We start from the raw sequence: 21,914 nt of genomic DNA on the forward strand, positions 1-21,914 counted from the left end.
GACATCCAATGAGTTTAGCTCAAAGTCAATGATGCACGGAGTGAACCTGTAAATCCAGGTAGTTACAGAATGTGGCTGTCGGTAGTTGTTAACGAGTGTTACCTGCTTACATTCAGGTTTACCTGTAAGTCCAGGTAGATACAGAATGTGGCTGTCGGTAGTTGTTAACGAGTGTTACCTGCTTACATTCAGGTTTACCTGTAAGTCCAGGTAGATACAGAATGTGTATGTCGGTAGTTGTTAACAAGTGTTACCTGCTTACATTCAGGTTTACCTGTAAGTCCAGGTAGATACAGAATGTGTCTGTCGGTAGTTGTTAACGAGTGTTACCTGCTTACATTCAGGTTTACCTGTAAGTCCAGGTAGTTACAGAATGTGGCTGTCGGTAGTTGTTAACGAGTGTTACCTGCTTACATTCAGGTTTACCTGTAAGTCCAGGTAGATACAGAATGTGTATGTCGGTAGTTGTTAACAAGTGTTACCTGCTTACATTCAGGTTTACCTGTAAGTCCAGGTAGATACAGAATGTGTCTGTCGGTAGTTGTTAACGAGTGTTACCTGCTTACATTCAGGTTTACCTGTAAGTCCAGGTAGATACAGAATGTGTATGTCGGTAGTTGTTAACAAGTGTTACCTGCTTACATTCAGGTTTACCTGTAAGTCCAGGTAGATACAGAATGTGTCTGTCGGTAGTTGTTAACGAGTGTTACCTGCTTACATTCAGGTTTACCTGTAAGTCCAGGTAGATACAGAATGTGTATGTCGGTAGTTGTTAACGAGTGTTACCTGCTTACATTCAGGTTTACCTGTAAGTCCAGGTAGATACAGAATGTGTCTGTCGGTAGTTGTTAACGATACACTGAATGAAGCAAAACTACAGAGCAAAATCACACTTTCTGATTGAACCAATCTATGAACTGTCGTAAACAATGGATATCAGGGGCCCCAAGAAAAATGTGCACACATTCACAAAGGTAACACTTTTTGCAAAGTTAGCGGAAAGATCCAAATATTCTGTGTTAATAACAAATATAGGGAATATGTGAATAGTTTTAACTTTTAATTTCATTTGAGCTCATTTTTCGTTTCATTTTCTCAAAATCTCTACAGTAAAATATCATGAAAATAAACATAGCAGAGGTCCTCATAAACAAGAATCCAGTGAAAGTTGAATATGACCTTTTAAGGATCTGCTTTTATAACACATATTATATTATTATTATTAATATTATATTCAAATATTGGGAAATTATAAATATCATTTATTTTAAGCTGATTGCCTTTAATTTCCTCAAAAGGTACAGTAACATATCATGAAAATAGACATGAACGTAGCAGGGTTCCTTATGCACAAGAATCAAGTGGAAATCTTAGCAAACCAATGAAGGACATGTTTGTATTACAGATTAAAGAGTATGATTTTGCAATATTATAATGTTCTGCCCTTTTCTCAATTGAAAACAGTACAGTAGTCAAACTTCATATGTCATATAATATCCAAAATAATGTTTTTTTTTTACTTGTTATATCAAACTGGTCAAATTATTGCTTAACTTATAGGCTATCTCCGTGCTTGTTGGGCTTTCCAAGCCCTCGTACCGTAACACCAGGAATAGACGGTCATAACATTTCAAGCAGCGGCGAATGGTGATTGAAGCTCCTCTACTGGGTTCATATACCGCACTTCCCTCCGGTACATGGAGTACCGAGGACCGGTATCCTTGATGTCATTGCCAGCCTGCCATATTGTGTTCTCGTAAAAACAGTGTCGATAGCACAAGAGACCTCAGGGGGCGCTGTTTCTACCAGGACGTGTTCCGGAGGCCACTCGACAAATAAAAAAAAAGGGGACAGGCTGTGTATACAAATCGGTGCTCTCCTTAATGCAGAGTGTATAGCAGTCCCAGCCGACGGCCGAGCAGTGACACGACCTCTTGGGGACAGAAAGCGCTGCTGCCTTAGACCGATAGAAAGGGTTGGTGAGTGATAATCCTCCTTTTTTTGGGCTCTTACTCGGCAGTTTTGGAAGAAGCTGTGCAAATATGTATATTTATATATATTTAAAAAAGGACATCGATGAACAAAACCCTGTTTTGGCAGCTGTCGTTATCTCTGCGCGGTGCACGTTCATGTCAGTGTGTTGCAATTCGGCCCGGTGCTTCGAGCCGTGCGGTGTTTACATGACGTACAGTAGATGTCCTAACCTCCGCACGAGCATAACCGGGCGGCCGTGTGCAGTCAGACATTAAGTTTACAGTCAGATCTTGACTTATGAAGGTCGTTAGCTAAACCTCGAGGGGAAGTGTTTATTGCTCTCGCGCTCTAGCTCGTGGGTTGACTGTCGATTCGAGGGTGTGATCGTGACGTTAAAGAGGCCTCGACTGGATATCGGTACGAAACGTTCAACCTGCTTTTAAACGTGTTGAACGGTCCAGGTGGAGCCCCGGTTAGCATTCCTGCGTCGTTCATAACAATGTGGGCTAAAGTCCATGTAAAGGTCATCCATTGACGATAACATGTAAAGGCAGCTCTGTTCATTACAATGCACGTATACGTGTTCTATATACAACACTACTTTATAATATAGGCTACGATATGTGTGTGCTTATGTGTGATTAGTAGCTAGAGAGAATGTCACCTGCCAGTTGAAGGTCAGTAAAACGGTCTTGTCACGGTGTACTTTTCGTAGAGCATCTTACAAGTAGAGATCACACACTTGGTTTATTTGCATTGACTAAAAAAACGCTGGCTCTTTGGATTCAAATATATAAATATTTTATGGTCTGCATTTTGACCTCCTTTCAGCAAACCACGTGGGCAGGATACTTCATATCACACCAACATAAATGTAACCTCCAAATGCCAAGCGTGTTGGTCGGGACAGAACGTGTGTGTGTGTGATGTTGACGTGTTTTATTAATGACAACTAGCCCAATGCTGTGTGGGCTGGTTGTGTGTCGTTTCATGATGCAGCAATGCAACAGTAAGTGCACGAAGAAGACCAGAGGGCTACTAGATATGATTCATTAACAATAGACCGGCTTTTGCATCGTCAACTTGTAATCTAGAAAAGTGACCACACGCAAATGATATACAATATTAACAACAAAAAAGGTTTTTTTTTTGGTGGGGTGGGGGGCTTGATTGTGGCAATGATGGGATGTGCTCTGTGACATTGGAAGGAGGGTTTGTGAGTACTACGTTGCCCGTTTCTCCCGGTATCCAAGCGGCGCAGCGCTGCGACCTTTCCCCTAGTTTCTGCGGCACAGGGTGGATCATGTGATGTTGGAAAGTAGCTGGGGGAGGGGACTGGCTCTGTGCAGTGTGCTGCTCTGTGCAGGGTGCTCCTTCCGAGGGTGGGAAACCTGGAAACGTAGACGTGTTCTGCGTTCAGAGTGCTCTTGTTGAATTAAAGAAAAAAAGGGACTCTTCAAAGCAAAAGCAAAACGTAGCTTTTCAGACACAAAGATGAGCTCTGCGGAGAAACGCTGCTGCGGTTTTAGCGAAAAAGGAAAGTTGACACCCGGATACATCACGTACGTGTTGTTACCAAGCGACGCCAAACATTAACTTTACTGTGAAAACATCCGTTTTATGATCAATGTAACCAGCGGCAGATTTGAGATTAACTCAGTCGTTTTAGGCAGTTCCTTTTTTAAACGTATGCTCGTGCGGTTGTGGTATTTCCGACAGCCTATGAAGGCAACTGGAAACAGCAGGTCCCTCACAATGCCACAACTAGAGTTACATCATTCAGGGGCTGGTGGTCTGTCGTCTACACTGACTGCTGGTCTGCTATACCTGCGATGGTCAAATGAAGGTTGCATTTGAAGTGAAAGCATGTGATCTGGGAACCAGAACCATGACATGTGTTGGTTACTTGGTAGATTTAAAATGCCTGTCATATACAATACTAGAAAAAGCATCATTTATATTGGCGGGGTTACCATATCATATTTCATGTTGTGTCCCAGAAGAGGGGTTTTAGAGAACGAGAGAGGAAGAAGCAATAATGATCTCAGACATGGATTACATTACATAATAGCCGAAACACTCATAATGCTAACAACCTTACCTCAGGTTCACAAACGGATTAAACTGATTTGAAATCTTGGAAATAAGGCAACCTGCAGCGCCGGAATAATGACTTCTGATTTCAAATTACAGGAGCTGGTCAATTTGAAAGATTGTTCTAATATTTGCCTGATCTCAACTCGACTATTAAGCCTTGTCCCGAAATCGGGATGTAGTGATTGTACTATATTTGTTATGAGTCAGTATCCATGTTGTGATGAATTTAATAGATAGTAATTCCATCTCTGCATTAACATAAAGTGCGAGAACATTGTAGGAACAAGAGTGGAGATGTGGGTGGGTCAATGCTTTTGAGTTATGTTCAATACAAACTTCCTTGAAACTTCCTTATGACTAACTTTATTAACTTGCTCTGTCCTTGCCCTCAGTGACCCTGTGTAGTAGCAGCCACCATGGCAGAAGCTCACCAGGCGGTGGCCTTCCAGTTCACCGTCAGCCCGGATGGCATCGACCTACAGCTGTGCCACGAGGCTTTACGCCAGATCTACCTCTCTGGCCTCCACTCCTGGAAGAAAAGGTTCATTCGCTTCAAGGTGAGAGGCGTTAGACATACGCGAGAGCAAAGTCTACTGGGTTTGTTCGTTCATTTTTTATGATCTTTAACTGATTTACTGTTTCTCTTTTTGTTCTCTTCTATTAGCATCTCACAATAGTTCCTATTTATTTGATCACAGTAAATCAATAAATATTCAGTCGGTAAACTGCAGGGCCCAAGTAATGCTATGTTTTCATTTATTGTTTGCCGTCCTACTCTAAATTGATGTGTTGCACTAACTTGCCTACACTGGAAGGTCACTAACTCTCAAACAATCAGCCAACAGTGACGGTAACCTTCCTGTCTATTCTATGTCTTATAGCCTTTGGCCTAGTTGACTGTCTGTTTACACACCATCACACTGAGGCCAAACGCACAACAACTTTCCTCTTTGTTTATATTGATTTATTGATACATGTCATAGGATTTCAAGACCCAAAACACTGTGTTAATAAAGCAATGGTTGTTAAAACAATACCCGTACAGATTATTTGCTCTCTGTGACTCGGATGACGTTTGGCACCTTTCCTTTGGTTTACCTTTCCACAGAATGGGGTAATGACTGGTGTGTACCCGGGCAGCCCTGGTGGGTTCATGGTAGTGGTTGTGTCCTACATGTCCTACAATCAATATAGACGGCTGGACCCCTCTATGGGCTTGATTGCCAAGCTGGGTCAACACATGCCCATCAGGTAAGGCCACTGATATCATGAAGCCAATTAATAACACAGTGTCAAGGAAAGCCCAAAATCCCTCTGTTATGGGCCCAATATGGAGCGCTGTATTCATGTCTAGACATAACCGTGCTATTTTGTTGGCACAATGCTTGAGAGGAAGTATGAGCAAATATAGTGTTGATTTGCTAAGTTCTGTAGTTTGGCTATAAAATAGGTGTGGAGTAAATGGTATGCTGAAAATTACAGCATGTGAAAATGCCGTGTCGAACAGCAATGGTGATGGAATGTGTTTGACGGTGGGTTTTTACGAGAAAACACGTAGGCCTGTTTGCTTACAGATTTTGAAGTAGTAATCTTATTTTTGCACATTTTGTTCCAACTGTCCACCACACTTCTTCTTGTTTGCTAACAATTTTAATCATGTTTAGGGATATTATGCATTTCCTTTCAATATGAAATGTGAATGCCTCTCGTCAACAATGCTGGGGATTTACCCTCAAGTCAAGGATATTGTTAATGACCGTATTGTTAAGGTTATTCAATGATTATTATTATTATTATTATTGTTTTGCAGTACAGGCACATCTTTTGTGGATGGTTAGAGAACACCTGTTGATGTTGCAAACAGTGGGAAATTACATAAAAGCCATGCCGCTTATATATACTGATTATATACTATACTGATTAATAAAAGGTTTAGGATTTGTCTATTGGCAGTTAATCAATCATTGAGCATGTGTTGTAATCCTGTCAAGATAAGAGACATAAGCACTATTTGTCAGTCAACATCTTGAGAGACTTATGACTGGGCCAAGTCAAAAGTCTTGTTGTCGTGCACTCTTTCTCAGATATGTTTTGTAGTCATTTTATTATATATATATATATATATATATTTATTTATTACACCACAGCATCTCATTGATCTTTTTTAACTTTCCATAAGCTGATTGAGAAAGTGTTTATTTGCTGATCTTACATTGACCCCCTCGCTGTAATTCTGTCTCTGTCCACAGTCGATACATGTCCACTGACAGCCAGAGGATAGTTGGAGGGGTTCTGGTGGGCACGGGCCTGTGGGTCACCATAATCATGATTATGAGGAATGTCCTAAAGTCCCTGTTGTCGTGGCACGGCTGGATGCATGCCCGCCATGGCTCTGTGTCCTGGTCTACTCGTCTGTGGCTGGTGAGACAATGAATGGGCTCCTCTGTTCAGTTCACTTTAGAGCGCCCACGGACAGGAATGTCTTCAGTAAATAATGATGTTTTTGCCACCTCTCGTACAAGACACTGTCAGAACATTTGAAGAGCCAGACAAGAGCTGAAACAAACTCTAAACAAATTCTAGCTTGACTGTTCTTGATTAAAGTGGGTATTCTAAATTCAACAGGATTGAACTTTTTATATTACAGTGCTGAACTGAATTTAAGTTATGATACATCATTATACACAGATGCACTATATATATTCTAAGTATACTATGCATTACTGTAGGACGCCAATAACATTTTGGTTTAGGTCTTAAAAATACCCAGAATATATATTTTGATGCATTCCAAATTGAAGTGACTGTACTGAGTCAAAGTTACAATTGGAAGACTAAGTTCTTTGTCCTTTTAGTTTAACCCACTGGTTACATATTTGTACACTATTTCCCCAAAAGGTTTCTAGATGAAACACAATGTGTAACCTTGAATTCCTTTTGCCCTGTGCCCTTCATCTGTTTTTCTTGTCCAGATATTAGTGAAGGTGTTCTCTGGCAGGAAGCCAATGCTCTACAGTTTCCAGAACTCTCTGCCACGACTACCTGTTCCCACTATCAAGGACACCTGCAGAAGGGTAATTTCCACCTGTCATGTTCCATCCTGTACGAGCTGGTGATTTGTGCACATTCCTTATTGGATATTATGGTCTTAGCGATTGGACTGGAACCAACGTTTGCAGTCCAAAGAAAATCAGAGGCAATCAAAAAAAATCTATATATTCTATGAATAACCGATTGAGATAAAAGCCATTTAATACTACTGAGTGACATGTCAAAACAGCCGCCCCTATTTCCTTTCTAGGTGTATAGAGTAGCAGTCATTTCTGTTGACGTGCAGCATTTGATGAGCGTCATATGAGACACTGCTGCGGTGGCCGCTAACTTAATGCGTGCCTTTCTCCCTCTGCCTTATCTGTCAGGGGGAAAAGCCGGCATGACTATTCTAGCCCATCTGCTCTCTCCTCGTTTCAAACTGTTGACCTTTTGCTTCACTCATTTCTCTGTGTTGCCAGTACCTGGAGTCAGTGCGTCCACTGATGGAGGATGAGCGGTATGAACGGATGGAGGGCTTGACTAAAGACTTTGAGAAGAATCTGGGCCCGAGACTGCAGTGGTACCTCAAACTCAAGTCCTGGTGGGCCTCCAACTACGTGAGTTCGAAAATAATCTCTTTTTTGTTTTCTCTCTTCACTGCTCTTTTGTATGAGCTGCTTGTCAATAAATGTCACCCTCATTCTCCCACCCCCCCTCCCCTCTCTTTGTGTCGCACAGGTCAGTGACTGGTGGGAAGAGTACATTTACCTGAGAGGCCGTGGGCCCATCATGGTCAACAGCAACTATTATGCCATGGTAAGACATCTTTACCTGCGTGTCTGTTGACAATCGCTCAGCCTTTTGTTTAAAGATTAAGCATCTTCATGATTCATTCTCTGATAGTGTGCGTGCGTGTGTGTGTGTGTGTGTGTGTGTGTTTGTGTGTGTGTGTGTGTGTGTGTGTGTGTGTGGTGTTCCAAATAAATATCACAAGCTTTCAATACTTTAGTGATGATTGTGACCCCCAACAGCTGTGATAAGTGGTGAGGAAAAATCAAATGTCAAACTAATTTGTCACTTGCAGGCACTATCACTGAGATTAGTTTGATAATTGTAAGTAACGTATAGTAAAATGAGCTTTTGAGCAGCCTTATGGCACATGACAGGTCTGCCAAACACGTCATAGGCGTTCATTCTGAAAAAGATCTATAAAGATAAAAAACAAAGTTGTCAACCTGAATAGAGAGTTTGATTGAACTTAAATCTTACAGTTGTAGCTTCTCTTACAACTGAACTTTCTAAAATAAGAGTATTTTGTACTGCGCACCACTTGTCTCGTCTTGTGTGTGATATTAATGCAAAGTTGGAGTAAATATCTTGGTACCGACACTCAATTGGCAGCATAAACCCCAGGCATCTTTGTCTCACTCCTTACAGCTACAATCTTACAGTCTCGGGATCTTCAGCATCGCGGCTGGCAAAGCTGTTTGTACTTTTACCAGAGGGCAGGTTGATTCCTCCTAACCCCTGTCAGATTTGTGATCATGGACCCACAGAGATAATTGTCAAGAACTGAGGTTCTACACTGGAACCCACAGCGCCCTCTGTCGGTTTCTTTCTGAATGAGTGAGAGAGTAGACTGGAGGGGCTGTTTTGTCTTTGTGCGGTTATTAAATAGATCATATAAATGAGACACTATACTGTGCCAGCACAAAAACGTCTGTGTTCACCTTCCACCCAATGGATCAACCCTCTGCTCTTGCTTCCAAACCCATTTCACGAGAACACCACTCTCAAAGGAGGTAGACTTGGTATGGGGTCAGTGGAACAACACTCGACACGCTTGAAATAGCAGGTCGTGATTGATAACTGTGTGTGTGCATACAGTCCTTGACCAAAATAAAAACAAATAACCTATGGAGGGGTCACACCGTGACATTGTGTTCAGGCTGTTTGCATTTACAAGTCACGTCTTATGCCCTGGACGTGAAATGTGAGTTGACAGTTGAGTATTAATTGATAGCTTTCAATCTCCTTTTTTCCCCCAGGACTTCCTGTATGTGTTCCCCACCTCCATCCAGGCTGCCAGAGCAGGAAATGCCATCCATGCTATCATGCTCTACAGGAGAAAACTGGACAGAGCCCAGGTCCAACCTGTGAGTAGAGAGCCCTTTCCTCCCCGTTTGACATTTTTAAATGATTGTGATTAGCTTTGGTTAATCCACATACCTTGATATAAACTACGATATCTCATATTGATCCTAAGTAAATGTTTAACTGTTCTCCTTTTTATTATTCATTGATTTATAGCACTTATGACCGTGTGTTTTTCTTTTAACTTTACAATGAGAGCCGCTTATCTTTCACAACAACCTTGTGTAGTCGGAGCCGGTTTGTTATCCCACCCATGATGATGTAGATACTTGATGATGTCGTCCGATCACTGTGTCTAACTGACTTTGGAATGTGCCACGCACTGTGCTTTTTCATGGAAGTAGAGCTATGATGGCTGGCAAAACAAAATCACAAGTATTTGCTAAAGACGTAATGAATAAGGGTTAATGAATGCTGGTGATTTTAGTGACACACATCAGTGTCTTCTTCTCCCGCTCCTCTGTCAGTCCTTTTCCTTTACCAACCTGCATGATGCAAGCGTAAATTCTTTTTTACATTTGCACAATCCTGACATGCATTTGACAATGTGTTTCATAAATACCAACGGACCTCTTGACTAGACCAATGGTTTGCACTATACAAACACCAATGCATGAGCTTGCTCTGTCACTCACATCCGGTTGTCTCTGTTTTACTATTTTGTCCCTTCGATGTGTCGGACGCTGCGTTAGATTTACTTGCTGGCGAACAAGGTTCCTCTGTGTTCGGCTCAATGGGAGCGGATGTTTAACACCAACCGCGTACCCGGTTTGGAGACAGGTAAGAGGATGGCACATCTCCACCATGACCTCTGAACCCCCGCCCCTGTGAGCCATTGGAAACCGTGACTACTCGTCTCATTCTCAACAGCACAGCCCTGAAATAATGCTCTTCTCATTGGCTTTTTGTCAGTTTTGTTCTATCTGCTAGATATCAAAATGTCAAATTTAGTGTAAATATGTAAAATTATGAAATGCAGATAGTAGGGCTTTGCTGGTGGCATTGAGATGGCAGACCCATGGTTTCTGGACCCTGCTCACCTCTCTTTCCCTGGCAGCCTTCTCGGGTCCCTTCTCCTCCTTAAGACCTCTTATCAAACCAATCCTCATTGCCCTCTTCCCTTCATCCATGCTCCTCTCTGTGTAGGTGTGTGTCTGCTGCGTTCTCCAAGGGATTTTAGTGAATTAGTTTGTCATCTCTGTGTTTGACTCTCCCCTTTTGCTTTTCAGCTCATGCTCCTACACACTATTCCCATGTGCTCAGCCCAATACGAGTGTATGTTCAACAGCAGTCGTGTCCCAGGTGTAGAAACAGGTAGAGTCTTTAGCAGTGCCGCCTCCTCCGCACTATTCTTACTGTACTTCTCCTTGGGACATTTGTCAATGTGTTTGAATAAGAAATAGTCTGACCTCCATGAATAAATAATGCATGTGTGAAGGTCTATGCACATTGAAGGACTAATTTGCATGCGACTAAAGTCTAGTGTTTGAGAAAGTATTTACAAAGGGAAGGAATTGATAATATTTCACATGCAGTTCAGTATGTGCTCATGGAGTTTGAAGGATAATAGAATACGATTATTCCTTTTGGGTGGTGGTCATAGTTAGCTTAGCGTTGTCTAAAATGAATAAATTACCTTTTGAAGGGGTAGAAAGCCATTCTGCTCCAGAAATATCATGATGTAGGCTTTTTCAAGCATATAAAGCACTTAAACAAGAAACTTGGGACAAACTAAAATGATATGTAACATGCACGGACAGTGTGGGAAGGACTTCTAGTGCGTGATTTAACATTCAGTCCTATAACCAAGGCGAAGACCATCCGTTCAGTATCAAAGCCCAAAGCTTGAAGCCTCAGGACAAAGACGTGAGCTGTGGCGACATCTACACATTGAATACTTGCGGATCAGTCAGACTACTTTATCTCTCTGGCTTTAGAGGACATGAGTGCATTACGTTTAATTTTAAATTAGTCCAAATGTATAAGAACAATTTAAAGAAAGTACTACTTTTGATACGTTTGCAGATTTGAATAAAACACTAAAGTTCTCACATGAGTTTCAAGTTCAGCCGACAGCTTAAGTGTTAAATACAACTTATTTCTTTTTTAATGTCCTAAGCCAGTGTCCTATATTTATACTCACATTGCTGGAGGTCTAGGCTGAGTATTGCCTGGATGTGAGGTGGTGGTTGTTCTTGGGGTTGGTCCCAGCGTGAGTATCCCCTCCTTTGTCCTGCCTGTAACGAGGGCAATGCTTGTTTGAATCCCTGAGCATCTCCAAAACAATATCATACTTTTTTTTTTGTTTCTAAGATTCAAGGGGACGTTTTTGAATTGGTTTCTCCCGGTTGTGCAAAATGCTGTTCAAACAAACATTGCCTCAATTCATTGTATTCTGAACCACCACCCTGTTCCCAAATTACTTTTTCTTTTCATCTCACGTCTTCCGCACGTCCATTCTAAGCTTCTTTTAGTTTGTAGTGTCATCATGTAGTATCATCTTGAATTCACTAGTTTTTTTTTTTTGTAATTATTTTTTTTGCCCTTCAAGTTAATATAAGATGTGTGTTGCTCTCAACAGAAATCTATGTGTGAGGTGGATATCGCATCATTTCACAACTGGGACCCAGATTTGGTTACTAACACTTCTATTGTTCCCAGAAATCAAATGCTGTGATGTCCACACTCCATTCAAACTGCTGCCTTCTTTTTGAGACGTGAATCTTGTCCAATGTAAAGATGAACCAAGGCAGAAGCGCATAAAGCCCTCCAATTGTCTGTCTTTCTCCGTTTTCCTCTTTTTCTCTCCCCTTACCATTGGTCCCCGCCTCCCAGACGTCCTCCAGCACGTGAACGACAGCAAACACATCGCTGTGTATCACAAGGGCCGGTTCTTCAAGGTGTGGATGTTTTATGACGGGCGGTTGCTGTTGCCACGGGAGATAGAGCAGCAGATGGAGAGGATCTTGGCCGACAGCTCTGAGCCACTGCCAGGAGAGGAGAAACTAGCTGCACTTACTGCAGGGGACAGGTGGGTGGCATTACAGGGCGAGCTGCAGCCAGTATTGATGAGGCCACACAATTCACACTGTGTACTGTAGCACGACTGGAGGTAAAGAAAGACTGTAGATGAACATTTATTAGAATATGTTGCAAGATTGATTCAGTTATACATTATTATACTGAATACATCCACTCATAGATTAACCGTTATGCATCACAAAGGACATTTTCGCCTTTTCAATTTTGCAATAATTTTTTTTTATGCATATAGCATAAGCTTTTTTTCTTTTCTTTTCGAATTTCGGGAGTTCAACCTCAGCTCTCATAATTGGTCTAAAATAAACACTCAGACCCTTAAGGACAAAACATCCCAATTGAAACCCCATGAAAGCACAATATCTCCGAGCCATGAAATCATGCATTCTTTTGTACCAGCCTTTCAATTTAGAGCCCCGGCTTCAAAATTTGAAATAGTATCAAAATCAATGTTACTAATCGTTATTGGAATATCGCAGACTGTGAAAGATCTTTCCCTCTAGCATTTAGTTTACAGAAATTATTTTGCGGCGTTTCCTAAAAACAATAGTGACATTATGTGAACAAACTGGCATATTAAGGGTTAAAATAAAGGAACATTTAATTTGATCAGAGACCCCTTTTTTTCTTTTTTTTTTTAATGAGAAGAACAGGGATTGATGGACAGTTCTAAGGAGTAACAAATAAAATACAAAAATGTCATCATATACTGTCTGATATTCAACATAAGTTTATAACAATCATTTTTGATTATTAAATAAATTAATAAAGTGGAAAAACGATCTGATGTCTTTTCTTGGATCTGTACCGGCTGACAAATATGTCACGTGCGACAATAATCTCGCCATAATATGGTCCCAGACGATGTATTGGTTGGGCGCCGGTACTCACTGTAATAGGAGTATTCGAATGTGGGAAGGATGTGGCAGGCACCACAATACGTGCAGTGCTTCCCTCCCACACATCACACCTTTCTCACACAGATGTGAAACCTGTTTGCACTAGTTACAACTTACTAGTTAGTAGGCTCGACTCCTGTAAGGCATTGCCTGAGGTCTAACTGAAGAAAAGATGTTAATTGTCATTCTGCAGGACCCCGTGGGCCAAAGCTCGAGAAACCTACTTCGGCCGTGGTAAGAACAAGAACTCTCTGGACGCCATCGAGAAGGCAGCCTTCTTTGTGACCCTCGATGACACTGAGCAGCGCTTCGAGGAAGACAACCCGGTCAAGTCTCTGGACAGCTATGCCAAGTCCCTTCTCCACGGAAAGTGCTACGACAGGTAGGGCAGAGAAAGCGGATCATTATGTTATTAAAAGAGTTCATACAGTATAAACTGAAGTTGTTTGTTCTTTTTTTTTTTTTTATTCAGATGGTTTGATAAATCCTTTAACCTGATAGTCTTTAAGAACGGCACCATGGGACTGAATGCAGAGCATTCCTGGGCTGATGCTCCAATCATCGGCCATCTCTGGGAGGTACATTAACATTGTTTTTATCTGATTCATTTCTCTTTTTTGCATTAAAGCGTCTTAAAATGATTAGCACTTTTTTTGAGTGCATATATGTATGTATGTATGTATGTATGTATGTATATATATATATGTATATATATGTATATGTATATATATATGTATATGTATATATGTATATGTATATGTATATATGTATATATATATATGTATGTATGTATGTATATATATATATATGTATATATATATGTATGTATGTATATATATATATATGTGTATATATATATATATATGTATGTATATGTATGTATATATGTATGTATGTATATATATGTATGTGTATATATATATATATATATGTATGTATGTATGTATGTATATATGTATATATATGTATGTATATATATGTGTATGTATATATATATATATATGTGTATATATATATGTATATATGTATATATATATATATATGTATATATATATATATATATATATATATATATATATATGTATGTGTATATATATATATGTATGTGTATATATATGTATGTGTATGTGTATATATATATATGTATATGTATGTGTATATATATATATGTATGTGTATATATATATATATATATGTATATGTGTATATATATATATATATATGTATGTATATATATATATGTATATATATATGTATGTATGTATGTATGTATGTGTATATATATATATATATATACACACACACACACACACACACACACACACAGTTAAATACATTCCTTGTTTCTTCAAAGGAATGTATTTAACTAGTTTAACAATCTGAGCTAATACAATCAAATAGGCAAATGTGTATTTATGTTCTGATTGGCAGAATTCTGTTAATGCTTGACTCTCTGCTTTGCAGCATGTTCTTTCCATGGATCCTTTGAAGTTGGGGTACACTGAGGAGGGTCACTGCTGTGGGGAGCCCCACCCCAACCTGCCAGGTCCTCAGAGGCTGTCGTGGGACGTCCCTGCTGAGGTAAGGGTCCGGTTATGCTCCAAAAGAACTAGTTCCTACAACGTGGCCGGGGAATGCGGCAAGGCAAAATCGTAGTAGGGATGTTACTTGTTAAGTAACACTGAGAACGTTTTTGAACGGTTATGTCTGTCAACAAGTTGAGCTGTTCAGACACCGCTTTGCGTCACCGGACCAGCTGTGTGTACGACATAGCTGGACACACACATATAAGCCGAGCCTACTGTGTGTGTTCAGCTATGTTGCTCTGTTAAATTAAATAGCGGGCGAAAAGGCAGATAAATTAGTATCGTAAACGCTTCAATTCTTAGTCAATGCTGCATCTGATCACCTCTGCTGATTGGCCTTTTATAGACCACTGATCAAACTTTTTAGACTGAACATCAACTGATAACAATGTGTGTCACCCTGTAATGGGTGTCGGGCAATCAAAAGCTAATTTAACAGAAACTGTTTCAAGGGTTTGGCCTCGCTCAAACATTGGGGAGAAAAGCTGGCCATCATAAACAGGATGATGCATGCTAATCGTTTAAATATGGAGATAACTGTGCACACTTTTAGTAGTTCTCTCCTGAAAGACACTTGTTTAAATAGGCTGTTGCTACACTTTCACGTTTCAATTTGACTTTTGTGATCTGATGCGCCAGATTGGAACTCCAGCTTTGTCTGCTTATGTGTGTCCACCTGCCTGATCGTATAGTGTTCGGATATACAGTATTTGTTGGTCAAAGAAGTGGCTGTAAAATTGTTCCCAATGCGAGCCAGATCTGATCTTGGACCTCACAAACTGGACAGTTAAGCCGTCCTGGCCTGATCGAATGACAAAAGTAACCACGGCCATAGTTGTCTAAAGAAATGAAGAGACGGAAGTTCAAAGTTCCTGCTTACAGACCAGGATGTAAGCAGGAACGGACTGTTCTCGCCTCAGCACAGCTGGACAGTCGCTGTGTGAATGTTGAATTGTCAGGAAAGCTGACTGATGCAGCGCCATCTTGTGGCAGAAAGATGTGGCGTGAGGGTTTAACAGGAAACCCTTTGACCATCACAAGAGCCGATGGAGCATCCTATCAGCTGGGATTTGATATTCACAAGACGTGGCTTCCCTCTGCTGGTAGCCTGAACTATGTGCATCAGTGTTGGTGTTTTATTACTGAAATTCAAAGATGTACAAAAAGGTTCTGTTGGGTGTTGTTTATTGGAAATTCAAAATGTGACAATTGTTAGATTTCACAGATGCGAATTTGATTAATCTGAGCGTTCTCAATTGTTTTATCATTATGTTGTCTAACCTATGACTCCGTTACTTCCTCTAGTGCCAGGAGGTCATCCAGAGCTCTCTGACAGTGGCCAGGAATCTGGCTGATGATGTGGACTCTCACATTTTCCCCTTCATTGACTTTGGCAAGGGTCTGATAAAGAAGTGCCGCACCAGCCCTGATGCCTTCATCCAGATCGCCCTGCAGCTGGCTCATTACAGGGTAATGTCACCGGTTTATAAGTAATAACAGTTGTATGCATCGATTTAATTGTCATCTAGCGGCCTTTACATGTTATGCTTAAAAAATATAATAACCGACACACTCCAGTGACATTCCTCTGAATTTCCAGCAGAGAGCAGTCTCAACTTGCCAATCAACGTTTCATTGAAGACTGTCGAACCTTGTCAATGAATGATTTAATCATAAACTTTGTTCAGCTTCAGTTTGAGGCTGTTACTTCCTGTTTGTTTCGAGGATTATGTGATAATACAAAACACAGCACAAGCACACAAGAAGGGGGCAATCATCGTAACATCTTTGTCAAGTTTAGTTGCTAATTGGCATTTAGCTTCAGATAATTGCCTTGTATAGTAACCTTAGTAGTAGCAGTTTAGGAATGGCATTTCCTGGTGTATCTTTTATTTATATGAGTCATAAAGGTCATTTGTTTTTGTCATGATCAGCATTTAAAAAAAATCTACTGTTCACTCATTGACAATTTGCACACCAGCTTCTTGGGGTTTGCCTATTTAATGCTGACCCATGCTATCTGTCAACAGGACAAGAAGAAGTTCTGCCTGACATACGAAGCCTCCATGACGCGTTTGTTCCGTGAGGGCCGGACAGAAACTGTGCGCTCCTGCACCCTAGAGACTTGTGCCTTTGTCCGTGCCATGATCGGAGATGAGACCGTAAGGCTAAACTACTCTGATTACAGTGCTACTTTTAGTCACTGACTGTTAATCCAGTATGCAGATCATGCGCTGTAATAGTTTAACTACTGTCTCTTTCCGGTTCATTTCAGAGAGAAGAGTGTCTCAGTTTGCTCAAACTGGCAGCGGAGAAGCACCAAAACATGTATCGTCTAGCAATGACGGGAGAGGGCATCGATCGCCACCTTTTCTGCCTCTATGTGGTCTCCAAATACCTCGGAGAAGACTCCCCCTTCCTCAAGGAGGTACGAGGTGTTGCTGCAAGTCCTTAAGTTTCTGCTCTTAAAGCCGGAAAACAATGGCTCTTGTGGTGTGTGACTGTATTCTTATGGGTTTGCAACAATACAAACAAAGTGTCTTTGGTCCAAGTGCATCTGCTCACGTCTTCATACAAAGATGAGACATGGAGAGTGTTCACCTTTTTTTTTTTAATAAAACCTTTGACAATGTTGCATTTCAAGGCGGTTTCCAAGATGTGGGTCTTGCGGGAACTTGCGAGCTTGTGGTTTTAACATGGTTAAGTCGAGTCCACGATGCGCTCGGCGTTCAAGTGGAACGTCATGAAAACGCAGCTGCTAGGCAACGGCAACATGCCGCTGCCGCCCAGAAGCCACCGAGGCTAACCATTCAACATACTAGTGAGTGGGTAGTCCGGTGCAGGAAATGCAAAAGCATAATGGCAGTGGAAAAAGATGTGGCAGGCACATTCCACAGGCATATTATATGATTACCAAGAAAAACGTTGTACCACTAAAATACAAGATATTAACTAACCGTCCACCAGAGAATGTACTTCCATGGCGGCCTCCATTTCTGCAAACGTCAGCCAACATGTCATAACTGGTTAACTCTGAACTTCCAGACAATTTCCTCTTATGAGGTTGTGAATATCACAAGAGAGGGTTGGTTTATGAACTCTTCCTTGTGAACGTGGTAAACACGACCCCCTTTGAAGGCAGCGTTAGCCCAGGTCAAATCAAGTTGTTTAGTTTGGACTAAATTAAGCCTTCTTGAATTTACTAAACTAATATCATTAATGTATCGGTGTAGGTGGTTGAAATTAATAATAATAATAATAATAATGCATTGAATTTATATAGCGCTTTTCATGGTACTCAAAGACATCTTGTCCAGAACTCCATGAATGAGAAAATAAGTAATGCAGAGAAAACTACGAGGATTAACTATTCGGGATTAAGTGTCGCTTCTAATTAAACAGGCTCATTACGTTTACAGACACATACAATTGTTGCAAAGTAGGCTTCTACTCACTCTTCTATGTCAGTGTATGTAAGTAAATTGTGCTTTGTATACTCCCTGTGTTATAACCTGTTCACAAAATGTGTGCGTCATATGATTTTACCTGCGCCAAAAGAATGAACAGTCACATTTCTTCACCTTCCACTTAGATGTGACATCCAGCTCATCTCTGTGCCATACAACACATGCTCAATCTGCTCATTCCTGAATAACTTTCCAAAACATGGATTGGGCTGAGGTCTGGTGAATTAAATGAGAGCCGGTGAATTAAAGGCATGTCAACTTCCTGTTTAGGTCCTCTCTGATCCATGGAGGCTGTCCACCAGTCAGACGCCCCTGCAGCAGGTTGAGCTGTTCGATCTGGTCAGACACCCCGAGTATGTGTCCTCCGGAGGTGGATTTGGTCCAGTAAGTTACCCATCAGTTTGGGCATTTTGTTAGTGTTTTGAAAGAAGGTTTCTGCAGTTGGAAAACATGAAGTCATGTAATATGTACCCTTTTTAATGATGGATACATATTTGTTTCGTCCTCACTAAGGAACAGGTGGCCACGCAACTGTTTTTTTGCTCATGTTTTGATTATGGTCATGTCTGAAATTCCAGCTTTTTGAACAAGTAGTTTGAAAACATTGAGACCGTTCTTGAGATTAAACTCTCTTCTTTCCTCTTGTGTCCTAAAGGTGGCTGATGATGGTTATGGTGTCTCCTACATCATCGTTGGTGAGAACCTAATCAACTTCCACATCTCCAGCAAACACTCAAGCCCAGAAACTGTAAGTTCAGTTCCCGAGACAATTTGGATTATTCCATGTCTGTTACATCAAGAGACTTCTTAAAAGGGTCTTTCCACTTCTTTTGCTTTATTTCAGGACTCTCACCGTTTCGGCGCCAACATCCGACAGGCCATGCTTGACATACTAGATCTCTTCCAGCTTGAAAAGAAAACCAAGTGATACGCCCTCTCAATGGGTGGCATTAACAGAATAAGTTGTTTTTAGCGAGTATTCTTTCTGAGGTTTGTACAGAATCAAATATTGGATTTTGGGTTAATTGATGTTACAGAAATAAGAATGATTGAGAGTTTTTGTCAATCTGTTTGTGTGGCGGTTATGCGTACTGCATGTATAGGCAAGGTGAGATACTGGTGTTATTGGGTAACGGTAGTGCACAGATAAAAATGTGGCTTCACAGGACTGTTCGCATGGGTGCCTTAGTGACCCACTAATTTAAAAAGGGAGGGGGAAATTAGAGCTCTTGTCTTGTATTGTCTGTATTACCACACTAAAGGACATGACGGCTAAAGGAAACACATTTTGAAGTCAAGAAATGGTGCAATATTTGTATTGGTTTCTGTCCCACTTTTGAAAATCGTATACATTTATTTATTTTTCTTTCAAATTGCAGTCATGTCAAAGCAGCATATTTAATATCACCAACAAATTGCATGTTGAACGGTGTTGATTCATTTCATATGGCTCAGTTTAAATGCAGAGTCTGATTTTCTAGACGGAACAATTGTATCCACTAATGTTATTGCTATGGAGGCCAGAAAGAGTAAATCAGTTGATCTGTAATAACAACAATTACAAATATTCAGCTTTTGATCTGGAACGTGACCCTGTAACTGAGGTCCTGGATACCAACCCAGAATACGGGGAGATAATCACGGATCAACAAGCTGCTATGATCTCATGATGCGGTGTCAAAGCACATCGTGCTTGTATTTGTGTGTTTGTCCTTTTCATACTCAGGTTTTTCTTTTTGACTTGGCCTAACATTCTCGGGGTGCTGGCGACCGCATTGGAAGATTAGTGCTTCTGTTGCAGAGTGAATGTGCAACAGAAGATACTGAGATGCAGTACAACGCCATGTGACCCCGATGTGCTGGTGCGTAGTGCAACATAAAGTCTGCTTCTTGTGTAAAAACAAAAGAGTGGGTTAACAGTACTTCAACGCCGTTGTGCACTCCATGACTCCAAACTAACAAATTCCCAACTACCTTGGGAGCCTTTCGTCAGATCAACATGAGATGCAAACCTCTGAGCAAACGGGTTGCCAGTTACAACATAATATTTGTTGGTATTTCAACTGTCAAAATGAGGTGCAGAATCTAGGTTGTGATGTCGCCAGTGAAGTACAAACTCTTTTTCTTTTTTTTTCCCTCCTCAGAGTAATACTTAAGAAGATGTAGAGGGGCTGTCGAGTAGGAATGCATTTCTGTTATGTATATGTTGTCAGTTCATCATATTTATTTTTTTTCCATGTTTAAACTTCTTTATTAAAAACAAACATGTATATTTTACCAGTTGAATGTGGCGAATGATGAGCACTAAGTTAAAGCTTTGCTGATTTTTAAGGTGTGAAACAGAAAATACTTCCTTTTTTTTTGACATGACAGTTTTGTTCTCACAGACTTTGCAAGTACAGTTTTTATCTCAATAGACCTGCTGCATGTTTTGTTTTGTTTGTTTGTTTTTTGAAGATGAAGCTGTATATGTTTGCCTTTTAATTCAAAGATGGTGTAAAAAGACAAGCAGCTGGTATACCAAAATTAGTTTTAACAATAAAGTGAATGTCAGACAGCTGTATCACCGCTGAGTATGTTCTCTTTCTTACGGTCTGTTCTTCTATAATTTCATAATTTGGGGAAGAAATGCACTGTCTCCTCCATTAATGACATGTGGTGTGTGTGAACAACAAGACAATAACATTTAGGATATTTAACAGTTTTGATCATTTATTAGTCGCTTCTCAACCAAAACAATCCCTAACCTGATAACGGCACGATAGGAAATGTTAAGGTTATTACATCTTATCCTTAAGGGGACATAAATGTGTGTAGCAAATTCCACGGCTATCCACCCTGAAATATATGATGGCACAAGAGGAAACTTCAGGACCACCAAAGTCATAGGAATGGCGCTCTGGGGATCGGGAATGTCTGAACATAAAAGCAATCCATCTCCCACGCCACTAACACGGCTAATAGTATAGTGCCGCCCTAAGTTTTATAATTTGACTTGGTTTCAGCTAGATAGTATATATGATCCACGTTCTTCAGCCATTAGGTTATTAAATCTAACCATATCTCGTGTCAATATTTTGTAAAAGCTCCAATGAGGTCTTTCCTTCCTTCGCTCCGTGTTTACTTAAGCAAAGGGAAGCGGTGGCATGCCATCTGGCCAGGTGGTTGGGCTCAAGTGGATGGCACCTAGGAGCCAGTTCCGTCTCTGGGTGTATTAATAAGTCCCTCCACAGTGACAGTTTCCCCTCTAGCTCTTGTCCACCACTTGGGCACAGTCTCTCTCACTTTCTCAAACACCTATACAATAGTACACCCGCCCTGATGTCACCCTGCCTTTGGCTTCCGATGGCAGGCTAATGTTTCAAGACTGCATTCTTGAGTCCTGCTTACTCCTCGGGAACCTGCAGAAGCCTGAATGAATGTTGTGGTTTCTCTTCATCGCATGTACCGGCTTTCTGTGCATTAAGAAATGTTTGATTAGTATTTACACAAAGGATAGAGGCAGCATCTTCTTTAGATTGTTCACCTAATTGGCGAGCTGGAAACCCCATTCACTAAAGAGCAGACACTGAAACCTAAAACCTTGACTTGCACTTTCTAAAAGTAGACTTTGGGAGAGATCTGCGGCCTCTGCTTGTCACCAGTTTAATTCATGTACCACTCTG

General features: G+C 40.8%; 1 protein-coding gene across 7 annotated transcripts in view; it reads left to right on the forward strand.

Moving 5' to 3' along the window:
- cpt1ab (carnitine palmitoyltransferase 1Ab (liver)) overlaps nucleotides 1–20,822 on the forward strand; it is a 24,597-nt gene extending 3,775 nt beyond the window's left edge. The window contains exons 2-20 of one of the 7 annotated variants that reach the window (XM_034534487.1): nucleotides 1,890–1,979; nucleotides 4,464–4,628; nucleotides 5,180–5,322; nucleotides 6,321–6,492; nucleotides 7,044–7,145; nucleotides 7,584–7,721; nucleotides 7,843–7,920; nucleotides 9,153–9,260; nucleotides 9,951–10,038; nucleotides 12,094–12,289; nucleotides 13,390–13,578; nucleotides 13,669–13,774; nucleotides 14,661–14,777; nucleotides 16,088–16,252; nucleotides 16,813–16,944; nucleotides 17,058–17,210; nucleotides 18,520–18,633; nucleotides 18,905–18,997; nucleotides 19,094–20,817. In XM_034534487.1, the coding sequence (XP_034390378.1) occupies nucleotides 4,488–4,628; nucleotides 5,180–5,322; nucleotides 6,321–6,492; nucleotides 7,044–7,145; nucleotides 7,584–7,721; nucleotides 7,843–7,920; nucleotides 9,153–9,260; nucleotides 9,951–10,038; nucleotides 12,094–12,289; nucleotides 13,390–13,578; nucleotides 13,669–13,774; nucleotides 14,661–14,777; nucleotides 16,088–16,252; nucleotides 16,813–16,944; nucleotides 17,058–17,210; nucleotides 18,520–18,633; nucleotides 18,905–18,997; nucleotides 19,094–19,177 (2,319 nt within the window). In that variant the 5' untranslated portion in view covers nucleotides 1,890–1,979; nucleotides 4,464–4,487 and the 3' untranslated portion in view covers nucleotides 19,178–20,817. Of the gene's footprint in view, nucleotides 1–1,843; nucleotides 1,980–3,338; nucleotides 3,537–4,463; nucleotides 4,629–5,179; nucleotides 5,323–6,320; nucleotides 6,493–7,043; nucleotides 7,146–7,583; nucleotides 7,722–7,842; nucleotides 7,921–9,152; nucleotides 9,261–9,950; nucleotides 10,039–10,487; nucleotides 10,573–12,093; nucleotides 12,290–13,389; nucleotides 13,579–13,668; nucleotides 13,775–14,660; nucleotides 14,778–16,087; nucleotides 16,253–16,812; nucleotides 16,945–17,057; nucleotides 17,211–18,519; nucleotides 18,634–18,904; nucleotides 18,998–19,093 lie in introns of those variants that run through there. The other 6 variants (XM_034534491.1, XM_034534488.1, XM_034534493.1 and 3 more) reach the window with 6 other exon arrangements.
- The last annotated feature ends 1,092 nt before the right edge of the window (nucleotides 20,823–21,914 follow it).

This window comes from Cyclopterus lumpus, chromosome 6 (assembly GCF_009769545.1).
Source record: "Cyclopterus lumpus isolate fCycLum1 chromosome 6, fCycLum1.pri, whole genome shotgun sequence".
NCBI classification, from domain to species: Eukaryota; Metazoa; Chordata; class Actinopteri; order Perciformes; family Cyclopteridae; genus Cyclopterus; species Cyclopterus lumpus.